We start from the raw sequence: 17601 nt of genomic DNA, 5'->3' as shown, positions 1-17601 counted from the left end.
CCCCTTCCTCCCTAGTCCCGTGGTACTGATGAGTGGGAGTCAGAGGGCGCTGAGTGTGTGTGTGGTGGTCAGTTAGTAAATCTCCCTAAGTAGGATTTCTAAAACATCCTAAATAGGATACATCCATTAAGCTGGCCTACCTCTAAGGGATAATTTTGAATTCCGAAAGAGCCAATAGTAAAAATATTCCAGCCTAAGTACTTCTTTTGCAGATATAATTAGTCTGAGAATACTTTGGTGCTTTAGTGTCTTATCTTTAATTTAAGCTGAAAAAATAGTTTCATAAAACTATTAATGCTCTGGTCGATTAAACTTTACCTTTCAGCATGTTTGATGCACATGTTGTCTCAATGCCGGACGTGCTAAAGTTGTCTTTTACTGCAACGGGAATTCCATCTAAATCCCCAAGTGAGTGACCTGCGTTAAAAAGCCAAAAGAATAGGAGCTACATCCAGAATATAAAGACACATTAATACTAGTTATTACAATAACTATTAGTTTTTGGTAAAGATACTTCTTCATAATTCAAGTTGATGTTAGAAATTATTACAGTTGGGCATTAGAAAGCATCACATACCCATTAGCCTTATTTTTATTGTACCTCATGGCAAGTTCTTTAAGTAAGACTATGTTTTATGTTAAAAAGCCTCACTTGACAAATGGAGACTGCTACATCCAATTAAATTCTTTCTCTAGGGATATGCCAATTAAGTAAAATTCACAGTAATTTACCTTTCTTGTATCTTTTCTCCGATTCTTCAGCTTGCTTTAAGGCCACCTCTTCTGAAACAGTAATGTAAGCATTTAGAAATTTGGTCTTCTTGATAAGGGAGAGACATTTTTGACAGAGCTCTGTTGGAGTAATGTGGCCTTGTTTCAGTGCTGTAGAAACCTGTAATATATACAATTCAAAAACCTTTTACTGAGGGGTGGGGGCATAGGTTAGCCCGGTGATGGGTATTAAAGAGGGCACATACTGCATGGAGCACTGGGTGTTACAGGCAAACAATGAATCAGCAAAAACTAATGATGTAATGTATGGTGATTAACATAACATAACATAAAAAAAAAACTTTTACTGAGGCTGCAGAAGATACAAGTATTATACTGAGTGGGGAGATAGAGTGGTGAAGTGTAAAATGTTGAAGTGAAGAGAACTCTATACCTCGGGAGTATAGTGAATGAGGGTAATGCACCCATCAGCCTGAGTAGGGGTGGATGGGGTGGGGGAGGCTTGGCGCGGGTGGGGCATGGGTGGGGCAAGCCGGGAATGCAGGCAATACAGAGTGAGAGCAACAGTTGGACAAGGCCCTGCAGGACCTCATGACTCGAAGTGAGATCTTTATGTTTTACTGCAGAATTCGAGTAAGAGCCACACAAGTTGAGAGAAATGCTCATAAAATATGGGTTCAAAAGCAAACTAAAACCAAACTTCTCCGCAATTCTGTCTTGGAGGCATTAGAAAGGCTAGTAAACAAAGTGTTAAGATAAACTGCACCACAAGTGACCAGAATCTATATGTTTATAGTAAGCGAAGCTTGAAATGATGACTATTTAATACTTCCTGGAGGAAGTAATAATAAGTACTTACTAATTAGATAAAAGCAATGAACAATAAGTCAAAGATGACACCAAAGCTTTGCAGATTATCTCAACAGAGTTGGATGAGATGGGGGCTTGGGGAGAAGGTGGATGGGTGGAGTAATGTTTATTGAGTATTTACCAAGAGCCGGATACTATTGCTTTACGTGCATTACTACCTCCCTTCACCTTAACACAACCATGTAAGTTATATCTTATTAACCTCATTTTACAGATGCAGAAACTGAAGCTCAGAGAGGTTAGTGATTTGTCCGAAGCCACACAACAGTACAGGGTAGAGGGAAGGTCATAAACACGTGCTCTTCCACTATCTCTCTCTGCGCTACAGCAAGCTTAGTCTGTCCTCTGAGCTGACTGCACCTTCAGGTGTCCGACATCCACCAAGCAACAAGAGTTTGCATTTGAGGAGAAAATCTGCATATCATCTGCTCTCAGCTGTTGATTAAATCATCAAAGCAGCGGTATTCTTAGGGCTGAGGGTTTTAGGGGAGCAAAGCAGTGGCAATAGGCCAAGGAGAGGTCCCCTCAGGCTGATGCACAAGAGGAGGAAAGCGTTGCCAAGGGGCGGCTGGGGGAGGGGCCCTGCAAGGGGCAGGGCAACTGGGCTATGCCATGGCCAAACTGGTAATGAAGAAAATTATGCCTATCTTTCTTTGCCTCCCCTCAAGTCTCCTAGTGCCTACTATCCTCAGGCTGCTTCCTGACTTGCCAGCTGGTATAAGAGTACAAGGGAAACGAGTTACAGTGGTGGTTACAAGGGCAAGAAATGAGACTGTCCAGGAGCACTCATTTTAAATGGTGCTGATCTTCATTAGGACCATTCTTAGGAAATCCAGATTTGAGAAAGTCAGTAAGAGAACTGGAGAAGGGAAATGAAAACAAAGATGGTAACTAGCTAGAATGGCCTGAGTATAAGGAGTGTGAAATAAAACAGTGCAGCTTCCCTGGGGCAAAACTGAAGGTGGTGTAGCTGAATATAAGATGAAATCAACTATAAGAGTTTTTGTTAAACCAAATTCGTTCTCCCTGACTTTTCTCTAATGGAAAGTAGGCTTTTCCTTGAGACCCCTGCTTGTCCTGCAGCTTTCTCAAGAGATGACTGCTTTAGCTTCTACCCACCATAGACCAGAGTCCAGTGGGGGAAGGGAGAATGTGCAGGCAGGCATCCTCCTCATTCCTCAATGCCTTCCTCTTCCCTCTTCGTTCAAAAGTCCCAGCTCAGCTGAATTACAGGCCTTGGGGGAGCTTATATCACTCTCCTTGGGGTGTGAATCCACCGTCTCCCGAGTACTCCTTTTCATTCATTGAAGATTCTCACACTTAGCTCCCTTTAATCTTTACCGTGGCTCCTGCTGTTATTCTGGTTGACTTCAGACTTCAAGTAACGTACACTGACACCTGGCCTCTCAGTTCTTGACCTCATTTCAGGCAAACTTTTCCTTCACCTTGCCCCAGTTACCAACTCAGCTCAGACTACATCATTACCAGTATCTCTAGAACCTCCAAAACCTCAATTTTAGTTATCCCACACCTCCTGTCCACTCAGCTTATTTGCTCAACCATCCACATGGTCAAGAAAAACATGGGGACCTCAGTCCTACAACTGCAAAGAAACAGAGTCTTCCAACAACCAATGAGGTTGAAAGAGGACCCTGAGCTTCAGATGAAACCACAGACTTGGCTGACCCCTTGATTTCAGCCTTGTGAGACTCTTGTGAGCAGAGAACCCAACTACTCCATTTCTGGACTCCTGATCCACAAAACTGTAAGATGATAATAGGATTATCTTAAGCCAAAAAGTTTAATTTGTTAGGCAGCAAGAGAAAAATAATACATCTTCTTAGAAAAATTAAGAAATCTTCCTCAGGAGCCACTCTTAGCAACTAGGGAAAGAGATCACTGTAAATACATATAATTTAGTAAATTTGTCCCTATAACAAAATTAATGTCAATAATAGCACTTAGTTCTAGGCATTATCCTAGATGCTTTATATTTCTTTTTTTTCAAGATTTTTAAAATTTTAATTCCAGTATAGTTAGCAGTGTTCTATTAGTTTCAGGTGTACCATATAATGATTCAACAATTCCATACAACACCTGGTGCTCATCACAGTAAGTGCCCTCCTTAATCCCCATCATCTATTTCACCCATCCCTCCACCCACCGATGCTTTATATTTCATTTAATCTTTATATCCACTATGAGGGGCTGATATTCTTATTTTCTTTTTACAGATAAAAAAAACTAACATTCTTGCTTGAGGTCACAAAGCTAGAAAGTAGCCGAGCTGCTGGGATTCAACCAAGGCCTGTTCTTGTTTCCAAATCCCATGCTCTGGACCACTATACTATTAACTTTACAGAGAGCATCAGAAGTTCACTTAGGAAAAGAACCACCTTTTAAAAAGAATTGTCTTGATAAATGCTGAAGGTAGGAGAGCCCTTGAGGCCTGAGTGTCCAGTTGACTGGAACCCATTAACACACTCCATTCACGCTTTTGTCTCCAATGTTTCAAGAAATTGCATCAGGATCACTAGCAACCTCACATTCCTAAATCCAGCAGTGAATGCTCAGTCCTCATCTTACAAGTACTTTTCAGCAGCATTCAACTTAAGAGAACACTCTCCTCTTGAAGCTTTTTCACTTGTGTTTCAGGACACCAAGACCTGGTTTTCCTCTTGCCTTACTGACCATTCCTTCAACGTCTCTTTTGCTGGCTCTGCTTCCTATTGCTGACTCTAAATGTTGGAAAGTTTTAGGCCTTCTTCTATTTTTGTACTCAATTCCCTGGGTGTTCTTATCTGGCCACACACTTTTATTATCTTCTATACTCTGGCCACTTTATATCCTCATACCTAGCTGCCTTTCTGATCTCCAAACTTCTAGATAGCCACTTGCTTAAATGACTTCTTCACCTGGATAGCTAGCAGACATCTCCACATTAACATGCCCAGAACAGAAGTCTTGATAACTTTCCTCCTTCCAAATATGCTTCCTAAGAGTCCTTCCTGAATGGGGGCCCTCAAAAAACGAAAAACAGAACTATCATATGATCCAGCAATTCCAATTCTGGGTATTTAGTCGAAGAAATGAAAACACTAATTCGAAAAGATACATGCACCCTTATGTTCATTACAACATTATTCACAATAGCCAAAATGTGGAAACAACCTGTCCATTGACGGACGAATGGATAAAGGAGATGTGGTATATGTACGGTGGAATATTAGCCATTAAAAAAGAATGAAATCTTGCCACTTGTGACAACATGGATGGACCTTGAGAGTATTATGCTAAGTGGAACAAGTCAGAAAAAGACAAATAACGTTATGATTTCACTTACGTGTGGAATCTAAAAAACAAAACTCATAGATGCAGAGAACAGACTGATGGATGCCAGTAGGGAAGGAGGTTAGGGGATGGGCAAAATGGGAGAAGGTACAAGAGGTACAAACTTCCAGTCATAAAATAAATGTCATGGGGATATAATGTACAACATGGTGATTATAGTCAACAATATTGTACATTATGTAACTTTATATGGTGATCGGGAAAAACTAGACTTATTGTGATCATTTTGCAGTGTATACAAATACCAAATCATTATGTTGTACACCTGCAACTAATATAATGTTCTATATCAATTACACCTCAATTAAAAAAAAAGGGGGGGGAAAAAACCTCTTCCTCATCTTGATGTTACCACTTTCCCAACTGCCCAGGTCAAAAATCTAACCATCCTCCTTCATTCTTCTCTTTCCCTCAAACTCTGTATCCAATCCATCAGCAAGCCCTAACTTAAAAAACAATCCCATTTCACATTATCTCTATGGCCACCCCATCTATGCTGCCATCATCTCTTGCCTTCTAACTGATCTTCCTGCTTCCTCGCTTGCTTTCCTACAGACCATGTCTTTAGGAATAACCTGAGGGAGCTTTTTAAATTTTAAATCAAATCATATCCACATACTCACAAATTTCCAGAGGCTTCTCATTACACTTAGAATAAAATCCACACTCCTTAGCACGGCCTAAAGTTTTCCATGATCGGGCTCCTGTTTATCTCTCTAACCTCATCTCCCACTATTCTCCTCTTCATTCATATTTCTCTAGGCATGCTGGCCTTCTTGCAACTCCTGAATGTGTCAAGCTTGCTCTTGCTTCAGACCCTTTGCACTTACTGTTCCGTTGGCCTGGAATACTATTCTCCCAGGCCTTCCTGGGGCTTCCCCTTCATATCCTTTAGATCTCTTAAAAATAGAGAAACCTTTCCTGACCACTCCCAACACATCTGGCTCCCCCCACGAGTTCTCACACTGTGGCCTGCCTAATCTTTCTTCATAGTACTTATACTACCTGTGATTATATTATTTACTTAAAAAAAAAACAAAACACTTCTTTAATGCCTGTTTCCCCACAAAAATGCAGGCTTCATGAGGGCAGGAACTTCTGTTTGTCTTCAATGTTAATTCCATGTCTGGAACACAGAGGTGGTAACTAAATGTTAGCTGAATGAATGAATACCTGAGTTATTTAAAATTTGGAATCTGTTTTCCCATAGAATAATTAAGTGTTCTTAGGTAGACCCCCAACAAGCCTATTCAATATATAATTAATAACTTTAGGATTAATATTAGCCTGATGTCTGGCTCCCAGAAACACTGGGAAGATACCACAAAAGAGGAAGGTGAAAGTGAGACTCCTCCTCTTTCCTGAATGTACCTGCATAAAACTTGAGAAATAGGACTTTTACCTCCCATTTGGCATGTTACCTCCTTTTAGTGCTTCCTTCCAGGCCCCCTGTTACTCTAAGCCTCACTTAGGTCCCCAACATTGCCTCAAAACTCCAGTTTCCAGCTCCTCTCCCAAATTTCCTCCCCAGCAAATTTTCCCTTTCTTCAATTGATTATATCAACTAGCGTGTGATGGAGAGAAATTTTATTAAACTATTATAACTCACAACAATGGGTGAATAAATCATTCGACCCTGCAAGGCATCTTGATGTATTTAAAAGAGAACATGTACTAAAATAATTAATCTCTAATTGGTAGAATTTGGGATGTATAATGATCTGAGAAAAAATACAAAGCGGAGAGAAGATATTTTTTGGGCTGGGAAAATGACTACCAAATAATGTTTTGTGCACAGTAGGCATCAACAAATATTTGTTAAAGAAGTAATTAAGTGAAAGTAATCCTGTTCAGGCAACCTCTTGTGTACCTTAGGTCAGCTCTCCTGTTTTTTTCCCCCTGGAGGCAAAAGTTGTTTCTCACAGGGGCACATTCAACAACACCAGAAAGGGGTGGCACAAAAGAGGGGCTGCTGAAGGGGGAAAGGGCAGAGAAAGGAAATACTGTATTTTTATAGGTTGCATTTCATTTTAAAACTAGTTTTTGGTGTTTTATTTTTTTTAAGAACAAATTGGATTCTTTAGTAGAGGAATTTACTGTACAGAAATATGTAGTAGAGGCCAGAAGCCATATTAAGATGGTAAAATACTAATGTATTTTGGGAAAGGACTATATTATTAAATGCCTGTCAATTTTAAGTTATGATAATTTATAGCTTTCTAAAAGGCTACCATATGGGGGGGGTGGTTGGAAGATTTCCCAGGTGAAGATACAACAGGAAGATGGAAGGCAGGATAGGTCCTCAACACCTACTTACCAGCAGAATCACCTGGAGCTTTGGTTAAACCATATAATCTGGTCCTCAAATCACACAGCTGCCAAAGTGGGACACAGCTGTGGTTTTAACAAGAACCTGATGTGATTCTTGTAAGAGTGGGCCTGCAGACAGTTCTCAAGTTTGAGAGATATGGGCCAGAAAACAAGGAGACATGAACTGAAGCCTTAACAGCAGAGAGTAAGTGAAGAAAACAATTTCCAGACATAAATTCCAAAACAGAATTAACAGGGCTTAGTGATTTATTGGATATGATAGATGAGAAAGAATGTAGGGGAACTGGGATTAAAAGTTGTGCCATTAAAAAGAGAATATTAAGAATTCAGAAATCTGGTTTTTGTTTTTTAAGGTGGAGATTGAGAAATAAGAAGTGGTCCTATTACAATGCTGAAGTCAACTCTGGTTAAATTAAGTGGAGGTGGTTATGGGGCATTTGGAAGAGATGTCCAGAGGGCACTTACAAATATTAGACTAGAGTTTAAAAATGATGGCTAGGACATGAAGACACAGGTGAGAGAATCATTAGTATCTTAGTGGTAGATGAAGTCTAGAGAATACGTCAAGGCGGGGCGGGGGGGAGGGGGACTAAAAAATACTCGTTTGTATTTTGCAAAGTACAGATCTGCTGAGCCTCTAAGCGAGAACTGCATCAGATCAGTGTCGGGGACAGAAGGAGACTGAAGTGGACTGGCGGAGCCCACTCTAAGAGGCCAGAGTGGGTCTTGGGTCTGACCCAAGCCTTAGCAACATCTAATTGAGAAGCCGCCGTATACTTCCACCGCACAGCTCCGCGCTAAGTCTCCCTTGCTGAGGTCCTAACTCCAGGATGGGTACAGGGAGTACAGCTGAAGGCCCCAAAGGTCTGAAGCACCCACCCAGTTCCAGGAAAGGAGACGGCGAGGCTGACCAAGATGCGAGTCAGACCCGGGGGCTCCTTGTCCACGGAATCCGCGAATCTTTCTGACCTCCCTGGGCCCTCAGCAGCCAGTTCCACTCACTTCTCGGAGGGTCCGGCCCAGCATGGTCCTCGTGCCCAGCCTGCCACCATAAGGCCCAGGTGACCAGGAGGAATAAGAGAGGTCAACACCCGCGCCGGGGTCACACGGGCGCAGCCATCTTTGATCGTCACTGCACCTTTCAACACCGAGTACTTAGATTGGTCGAATTGCAGCTCGGGGAAATGATCTTTGCGCGCGATTGGTTGGCGCCGCAAAGCAACTCCTGCGGCGAAGGAGAGCGGGTTGTAAGGAGACTCGGGCTGGGGTCCCGGAGGGAGTCGGGAAGACTGATTCTATGTGGCGTCTGGGTCGCGAGCGGAGTTAGCTTATCCTGCCGGGGGCTCCCGGGACAGGGCTGGATTCTAGGGGTTTTGTTTTTGCTTTTCAAAGGGGAGGGGTGTGAGGAAGGAGGAGAATGGACAGAATATTGACTGGAACGTTAATTGGGGCTTTTCAGATGGGAAGAGCAGAGTAATTCCATATTCTTCTTCCTTCATTTGCTCCATTAGTTAGGCTGACTTCATTTTTGAATTCTTAACTTTGAAATCGGCCAGTGTGTTTGATTCAGGGGTTGGAGTTCGATCCCATTTAAATGCATTTTAATTAGGGCACGCAGTTCAACTGATGCTTACGATGGAATTTCTGAAGACGTGTGTACTTAGAAGAAATGCATGTACTGCGGTTTGCTTCTGGAGAAGCCACGCCATACAAAAACTTTTAGTTGGAAAGATTAGTACTACCTCTTCAAGGAGCACTGTCATGCCCGCCTGGGTGATAGATAAATACGGGAAGAATGAAGTGCTTCGATTTACTCAGAATATGATGATACCTGTCATACACTATCCAAATGAAGTTATTATCAAAGTTCACGCTGCAAGTGTAAATCCAATAGATGTTAACATGAGAAGTAAGTTTTCGAAAGACATTCCTCCTTACCTTTTTTTAAAATTCAGAATTTCATCAGGGATCAGTTTTAAAAATTCACTTGTTATTTGACTACGCTTCTTTGCTTAACATGAAGGAATAGTTTAGGTATTTGACAGTATCTCAGATATTATTTGTCAAGTTTTTGAAATTGCAGTGTTCATGGTTTACTTTATTTAGTCTTTTGCAAAATATAAGCAAATATACCTTTTGAAATGTTTCCATGCTTCCTTAAAATGTAAATTGGAATTTCAGTTAATTTGGGTTCCACAGCTAACTTTTTGTTCTCTTCTCCTGGGAACTTGGTGGTATTCTGAGGGCTGTTGCAGGTTTTGGAGGTATGATTATGTTTTCACATCAGTTCAGAATTTGCATTTTTATAATAATTCTTTGCTCTCCCACTATTCACATCTTTATTGGTGCAGTGGGCAAAGCAGGACAGGTGCCCGATATACAGTCACAGTACTTTCCTCATTTCTGCTGTTGAATTTTGCCCTCTGCACTTAAAATACCCTTTCCTGTATGCTTCATCCTAAATGGGAATGTTACCATCTTAATTTCTGCTGGGGAATATTGACAAAGCTTGAAGAGCACTATATTCCTTAAGAATATATACACCATGCAATTAGTATAGTGCTGAAAAGACTGATTACTACTTGTGAATTTAACTTTGGGGGAAAAAATGACAAAAATATTCCTCACCCATGTCTTCTCAAAAAATTTTTGAAAATCTCTTGGGATGATTGGTTAGTTAACTTCCTTGTTATAAATAAGCTGCCATATGCAGTTTAATTTAACTGTAGGTCTGTGTTTTGAAGGGCTGTATGTAACTTAGAGTTCTTATCAGATTGCCTTGTAATAGTTACTGTATGTGAACTATGTGTGATTAATTAAATTTCTTGGTTTATATGAACCAATTATAAAATTTAATCATTTTGCAAAATTTATGGAGAAGTTGGAAAGTGTTGAGGCTGAAATTTTCGCATTTTTCCTCCGATTTTGCAGGAGCTGTGTGATGATTAGGGTGTCAGTTCTCAGGTGTTTTGGTCTTAAGATCTCTTTACCCTCTTGATAATTACAATGGGCTTTTGTTTGTGTGAGTTATAGCTATCAGTATTTACCTTATTAGAAATTAGAGGAGCAAATTTAAAATTTTTATTCATTTAAAAAGGCAGTAAACTCCTTTGGTGTTAACATTACAAAATTAAATCAGGTTAGAAGTATAAAATGGTATAAAGGGACACCTGGGTGGCTCAGCCGGTTAGGCGGCCAGCTCTTGATTTCGGCTCAGGACATGATCTCATGGTCCTGGGATCAAGTCCTGCATCCGGCTCCCTGCTCAGGGGAGAGTCTGCTTCTGCCTCTCCCTTTGTGCTCTCTGCTTCTAACTCTTACTCTCTCTCAAGTAAATAAAATCTTAAAAAAAAAAGACCTCTTAGGCTCCTCAAAAAGATCTTGGGGATGTAAAAACTTAGAGAACTGCTGGATTAGGGAAATAAAGTCCAGTGTCTCGGTCTTTAGGTTTGTTTATTTTTTTAAGATTTTATTTTTAAGTAATCTCTACACCCAACACAGGGCTTGAACTCAACGACCCTGAGATCAAGGGTTGCACGCTCTACCAACTGAGCCAGCCAAGCACCCCTTGGTCTGTAGGTCTTTTGTCTCCAATTTTTTTTTTTTAAAGATTTTATTTATTTATTTGAGAGAGAGAATGAGAGAGAGAGCACATGAGAGGGGGGAGGGTCAGAGGGAGAAGCAGACTCCCCGCCGAGCAGGGAGCCCGATGCGGGACTCGATCCCGGGACTCCAGGATCATGACCTGAGCCGAAGGCAGTCGCTTAACCAACTGAGCCACCCAGGCGCCCCATGGCTCCAGTTTTTAGTGTTGCTATTTTTAACTTAATGACTATATCTGGACCTGGGCTGTCCAATATAGTAGCCACTAGTCACAGGTGAGTGTCGAGCTACTGAAATGTGGCTAGTTTGAAATGAGATGTTAGTGTAAAATACACACTGGATTTCAAACAGTAAGAAAAAAAGAATGTAAAATATCATCAATTTATATTGATTACACATTGACCTGATACTATTTTGAATATATTAAATAAAATATTAAGATTAATCATTATTTTTTAGTGGCTACTAGGAAACTTAAAATGACATATGTGGCTTGCATTATATTTCTCTTGGACCGTGCCAATCTAGGCAGTGTGAGGAATAGCTGTTACACATGTCTTTGTGGGGCAGGGGTTTGAGGAAAGACTTGGACTCCTAAAGTGCTTATAGCTAGAAAGCTCCCTATTAAGGATGAATTGAAATGTCTTTACTATGATTGTCCCATGAAATCCACATTTGTATTCTTTTTATTTGCTCTGAAGTAAGAGGTGCTACTGCTTGTTGGCTATAGTGTTTTACTTTATTCATTTACATTGGGTATGAAGATAATTTATTTTTTATAGGCTGTGTCTTTAAGTGGTGGGTTTATACCCAATGATCAGTATGTTTTTTCATCTCCTTTGACTGTAAATCCTTTGGAGGTAGATCCCATGTTCTACCAACCACTAACTGTTTCAGCACTTCACATATGTGGTTATCATTCAGTCTTTATTTTTGCGTCATTTTTTATTTTCATTTTAACTTAAGATTGCAAACTAAAATTAGTGGTGTTCTAACCTTGAGTAATTTGTACATTTTGTCTTCTTTTAGATCTGTTAACTTTTAATTTCTTTGAATGCATATGCACAATTTGTTTTGTGTACATTTTAATTTCAGTAGGGTGCCTGGATCTCAACTTTATGGCTGCTATTTAACAATGTAATACTGTGACACATTTTACTTTTATACGGTATTCTTGAGACTTCTTACTAGTTTTTTATAACTTAACTGAGTAATATTATTTGTAAGTTATATTTCCTGCTCATGGATCCTTTTGTTTAGTTTAGTTTAGTTTTGTTTTTGAGAATGTGTGATTGTTGTTGCAGGAGATACCTGAAATGGTAGCTTGCAGAAATAAAATAATGAGTAGAAGTTTATAAACTGTAGGAAGCCATTATTTCCCTTAACAAGAATGCAAGGACCTATGAAGCCAGGCTGTTTTTCTGGAGATAGCCACTGTTATTGGACATAAAATCATAAATCATGTAAATGGCTAAATGAATAATCTTAAAATAGAAAAAAATATATAGCCAACAGCATCATACCAACAATCACTGATTTCTTTAGATGGGATTAAAGTCTGAAATTGATGACCTTAGGATTTTCCAAATCATCCCAACTCTGAGTCAGTTAAACTGGCAACCTCTAACAATGGGATGAAGCTCCTAAGGGCCCCCATTTATTTGTGTCCCCAAGCAGGTTCTCGCTCACTACCAGCTGCGTTCTGGATTTGCGGCTTGTTGGGCTAGTACCAAAGGTGAGTGAGGCAGGGCTACTCTGTTGACCAAGAAACCTTGAGCAACCTTGTCCTGCAGGCTCTGTACCTCAGAAAGGACTGAAGCCTTTTTTGTAGCTCTGAAGCTGCAGCTACACTCTGACATGGCTAAATACCCACTTTTGTTGCTCATACCACATAGGAATTTCAGTGAGTAATTGTTTAATTGTGTTTTAGTTATGGAAAAGGAATGTAAGACAGGAAAAGTGAAACGTGACTTCCGTGAGTATTACATGTGAAGTTGTTTTTTTCCCCTGATGGGGGGGGTGCACTCCTAAATAGCCAGATGGCAAATATGTAATATTGGCATGATGGCCATCAGCTTAGATTTTTCTGGGACTATCCCAAATTTTCAAACACTCTCTCCCACACATCTTGATTTTTTTTTTTTTAATTAGAAAAACAACTGCAAGCCACCCACCTGTCCTCTCCCGCTGTATCCTCTACCTTTCCCTCCTGCTATATGGATTAACCTCCTTGTTCCTGTCTAAGGCCAACCCTCCACGTGGGTTCCTGATTCCATCCCCTTTAATCAACTCAGAAGCACTGTTTCAGAAATTCTTTTCTGTATCATCAGTCTTTCCCTTTCTATGGGATCATTCTGATTAGCACACAAACTTGATGTTATTTCTCCCCTCTTAAAGAGGAGGAAAAAAAAAAAACACTCAAAAATCCTCTCTCCCTCTCACCTGTGCCCCTCCAGTCACTGTTTCATTTCCGTGCTCCCCTTCATAGGAAAATCTACTTGAGAAAGTTGAATCGTCTCAGGTCTCCAGTTCCTCCCTTCCCTGTTCTCTTTCGAGCACTCCAGTCCACAGCAACTGCTGTCAAAATCACCAAAGACCTCTGTGTTGCTGGATCAGCTGTTTGGTTTGGTTTTTTAAAAAATGTATGGCATCTTTTGACTTTATCTGAAAAACTGTTTTACCTCTCAGCATTTGACTTTTTTTTTTTTAAGGTTTATTTATTTTTAGAGAGCCCATGAGCAGGTGTAGGGGGGCAGAGGGAGAGGGGGAGAGAATCTCACGAAGACTCCCTGCTGAGTGCAGAGACCAGGGCGGGCTCGATCTCACCACCCTGAGATCAGGATGAGTGGAAACCAAGAGCCATGGACTGAGCCACCCAGCCTCCCCAGCATTTGATTTCTTGAAATGACCCTCTTCCCATGGCCTTCAGCACCCCTCTGCACTGGTCAGGCCTTCTCAGTCTCCTTTGCTGGTTTCTCCTCATCCTTATGATCTAATGTGCCACCTCTGCGGATGGGTGGGGGGAAAGGGGAAACTCACAGAGTGGGTTAGTGACTTCGGAGCATAAATTGTGGTACATGACACAAGAAAGGTGGAAGGAGTGGAAAGAGTGCTTATCTTGGAGAGCCTCACCTAGCTCATTTCTCTGTTCTCAGAGAAATGTCAAGCGAAAGAGGCTATAACAGATAATTTTGTGTCTTAGAAAAGTCATTTTATATGTTGAAGCTTGTAATAAACTAGGTTATTGTAGATAGCCAGTTTATTTGAAACAAAAGTTATGATTAGAATGTTTTCAGCTCTATTTAGCTGCTATTTATGTAAAATTTAAAAAATAAAGATAGAAGTCAAATTAACTGCTTTATTATCCATCAGAATAGAGGTAGTCAAACTTTTTTTTTTTCCCCCCACTCATGAATCTATGCACTTATTTCAGAGGTGCTCTGGAAGCATTTTTGAGGATGTGGGGAACATTATCCCTAGACCAGGGTTAGGCATGGATACAGTATTTGATACTGTTTGTTAACTTCAAAAAGCTTTAACATTTATCTTTTTTAAAAAATTTTTTAAAATTAACATATAATGTATTATTTGTTTCGGGGGTACAGGTCTGTGATTCATCAGTCTTACACAACTCACAGCACTCGCCATAGCACGTACCCTCCCCAATGTCCATCACCCAGCCATCCCATCCCTCCCACCCCGCTCCACTCCAGCAACCGTCAGTTTGTTTCCTGCCATTAAGACAAATCTTATGGTTTGTCTCCCTCTCAAACATTTATCTTCTTCACTAGACTTGGCACCAAATGATTTTGTTGTTTAACAAGTTCATGAATTAATAAAGGAAACCATTTTCAGAGAATAAAGTAAAACTGTAAAAGGAAATACCAAAAGTTCTGAAGGCCGTTTGAGCAATGGTAGCTTTAGATGAATGAGTGGTTATAACTTTGCAAGTAATTTTCTTTGGAAAGAACAACATTCCTTGTTTTTGTGCTTTCGAGTGCGATGATAAAAATTGTGAGATTGATTATTTTATAATCTACATCTTGAGGATCTAGAATCTGGCATGTAACTCTAGTGGTTTTTAAATCATTTCATTCTTTTGGAGGAAACCGATAAATTGTATTTCACAGGTGGTTATGGAGCTACGGCTTTAAATATGAAACGTGATCCTTTACATATTAAAACCAAAGGAGAAGAATTTCCCCTGACTCTGGGTCGGGATGTGTCTGGTGTGGTGATGGAATGTGGACTCGATGTGAGGTACTTCAAGCCGGGAGATGAGGTGAGTTAACTCCTTTTCTAAATATGTGGATTTCATTTTGCTTCTTTTGGAAGTATTTCTGTATCCTTGACCTTTTTTTTTTCTTCAAGTATACTGACTGAGCTTTGGGTAGAACCCTCATTTTCTTGGTTCTGTTGTTACATTTTTCACAAACAATTCCAAAAGAGCTTGACTGTACTTGAGCTTTCTAAATCCAGTGCTTAAGAACTGGAAGACTTTAAAATATGTAGGATTGGGACAACTTTTTTTTTTTTTTTCTCCTTGAAGTCTTTAAATGACAATTTCTACCTTTTGGGTTAGATGGTTTTAAAATAGCTAAAGTTTGGTATAATCACCTGTCACTTGTCACTTTGAATTTTTATACCAAGAAATTAAAGTTGAGCTCATAATAATAGTTAACACTGTTCTAGTTGCTTTTCATAAAATAACACATTTAATCCTTAATGAAGTAAGTACAGTTAGGCACAGTTTACAAGATGAGGAAGCCCAGCTGTAAAGGAAGTGCTAGAGCCAGTATTCAAACCCCAGAGACTGTGCTCTTACTGGTACTCTAAGTAGTCCTTAAATACTGTAGGATTTATTAGCATCTGCTTCCAGTGTGGTTTGACTTGATAAATTCAGAATCATACTAAGTACTGCATTTATGTTATGTGAAAATAACTCTTGCTTGGCCTATTGCTGACTTGTGCTTTTTCACAGGGTGGGGTCTGTATCGGGGAAAGCCCTCATGCTGAGCTTTGGTCAGAAAATGTTTCTAATGAAGCTGTGTGTTTCAGGTCTGGGCTGCAGTTCCTCCCTGGAAACAAGGCACCCTGTCAGAGTTTGTTGTAGTCAGCGGGAATGAGGTAACTCCCCAGCTCCGTGCTGAAATGCCGTTAGAAAGTATAAACAAAGACTGACAAGTATCTCTGAAATAACTGGTTGCTTTTCACATCAGGTTTGTGTTTTATGGGTAGTTCTGAAAGAACTAAGATACAGAATAGGAACTTTTGAAAGAGTAAAAAAAGTATTTGATGTCCTTGAGTAACACTGCCTGCCAAAGCGGCTCTTTGTCTCACGGAGCAGGGATTTGGAGTGAGATCTAGAAACCCTGCTGTGTTTCTCAGTTTTACTCCGAATAAGCAGTTGAAACCAAATATACCAAATGGAGCATACCGGTTAATCATCAACAGAAGCATGGGAGTATCAGGCTTTTTCAAATAACTTTAAAAACAATCTAATCAAATACAGTCAGGTGGCCTGACAATTTGAATAAAGAGAAAGGGGTTAACATTGAGGAAATTGGCTATAGAGGGAAGGGCAGGAAGGGAAAAAGGGGTATTATTGAGATTAGAGAAAATCTGGAAAGATTATCTTCCACTAAATGGGAGTAAAGGAAGCAGCTGATCTCAAAAATAAATTAGGATGTGTTTATGAGGGCTCAAGGTTTACTTGGAGTTATTTCTGGGTATAGTCAGAACTAATGGGATTATCAAATGTAGTCTTCTTATGAAGAATTAAACAGCTTTATCTGATAATGTAGCCTATAAAATATTACTGAACCTCTTTGAGGCAGGTTGAGTCATTAGGAGAATATTCCTTAGGGATAATCCTGGAGTAGGGTATGCAGTAAACAGTGAACCTGGCAGAATGTTACAGACCTATCTATGAAAGTAGTTGGATTCCTATGCAGATAAATATACTTAATTGTGTTCATAGGTTTGCATGTCATTGCTTATCTTAACTGTTGTCTTCAAATTTAGGTCTCTCTCAAGCCTAAATTACTCACTCATACTCAAGCTGCCTCTCTGCCCTATGTGGCTCTCACAGCCTGGTCTGCCATAAACAAGGTTGGCGGCCTGAATGACAAGAATTGCCCAGGAAAACGGTAAGTATCAACTGTGTCGTCTAAACCTCCCTTCTTTCCTTCTGTTGTAAGGTCTTTCTTTGCAGCAGATTTGTGAGAAGAGTATTAAAATTCAGATCAGATCGCTTGCATGAGCAGAGTTGCGGTAACATTTAAAACAATCTCCAAAAAAACTCTTATTTGTGTCAGTTTGTACTTCTTTTTTTTCTTTTTAAAGATTTATTTATTTTAGAGAGAGTGCCTGAGCTGGCGGTTGGGGGCGGGGCGCAGAGCAGAGGAAGAGGGGGAAAGAGCATTTTCAAGCAGACTGTACGCTGAGCATGGAGCCTGACGTGGGGCTCGATCTCACAACCTGGAGATGATGACCTGAGCCGAAACCAAGAGTCGGATGCTTAACCAACTGAGCCATCCAAATGCCCCCAGTTTGTACTTTCTTAACCTCATTGTGTTGATTCTTAGCCCAAGCAAATGGGAGTTTTTAAAAGGAAACATGTAGGTGAACTTGGGGAATCTGAACTTCGTAAAATAATGCAAATTTTTATGTAAATTTCTACAAAGCAGATCCATAGCTTTGATTAGATTCTTG

General features: G+C 40.1%; 2 protein-coding genes across 12 annotated transcripts in view; one reads left to right on the top strand and one right to left on the bottom strand.

The window, feature by feature from the left end:
- The window catches only part of QRSL1 (glutaminyl-tRNA amidotransferase subunit QRSL1), a 53132-nt gene extending 44690 nt beyond the window's left edge, over nucleotides 1-8442 (bottom strand). For 4 of the 6 annotated variants that reach the window (XM_064597930.1, XM_045865258.3, XM_045865259.3 and 1 more), the window contains exons 1-3: nucleotides 8287-8442; nucleotides 733-892; nucleotides 319-417 (exon numbers count right to left, since the gene is read on the bottom strand). In XM_064597930.1, coding sequence (XP_064454000.1) covers nucleotides 319-417; nucleotides 733-892; nucleotides 8287-8310 — 283 coding nt within the window. In that variant the 5' untranslated portion in view covers nucleotides 8311-8442. Of the gene's footprint in view, nucleotides 1-318; nucleotides 418-732; nucleotides 893-8163 lie in introns of all 6 variants that reach the window. The other 2 variants (XM_064597932.1, XM_064597931.1) reach the window with 2 other exon arrangements.
- A 3-nt stretch (nucleotides 8443-8445) lies between these two features.
- The window catches only part of RTN4IP1 (reticulon 4 interacting protein 1), a 51232-nt gene continuing 42076 nt past the window's right edge, over nucleotides 8446-17601 (top strand). For 5 of the 6 annotated variants that reach the window (XR_010413717.1, XR_008505364.2, XR_008505365.2 and 2 more), the window contains exons 1-4: nucleotides 8505-9193; nucleotides 15018-15169; nucleotides 15946-16014; nucleotides 16912-17036. Coding sequence is in view for 2 of the 6 variants with exons in the window: in XM_045865257.3 (XP_045721213.1) it covers nucleotides 8911-9193; nucleotides 15018-15169; nucleotides 15946-16014; nucleotides 16912-17036 (629 nt within the window). In the remaining 4 variants the exon portion in view is untranslated. Of the gene's footprint in view, nucleotides 9194-15017; nucleotides 15170-15945; nucleotides 16015-16911; nucleotides 17037-17601 lie in introns of all 6 variants that reach the window. The other variant, XM_045865256.3, reaches the window with a different exon arrangement.

This window comes from Mirounga angustirostris, unplaced genomic scaffold, assembly GCF_029215605.1.
Source record: "Mirounga angustirostris isolate CCGP_5_RB_7025 unplaced genomic scaffold, mMirAng1.0.hap1 SCAF_8, whole genome shotgun sequence".
Taxonomy (NCBI): domain Eukaryota; kingdom Metazoa; phylum Chordata; class Mammalia; order Carnivora; family Phocidae; genus Mirounga; species Mirounga angustirostris.
This window is presented reverse-complemented; position numbering and strand designations above follow the sequence as displayed.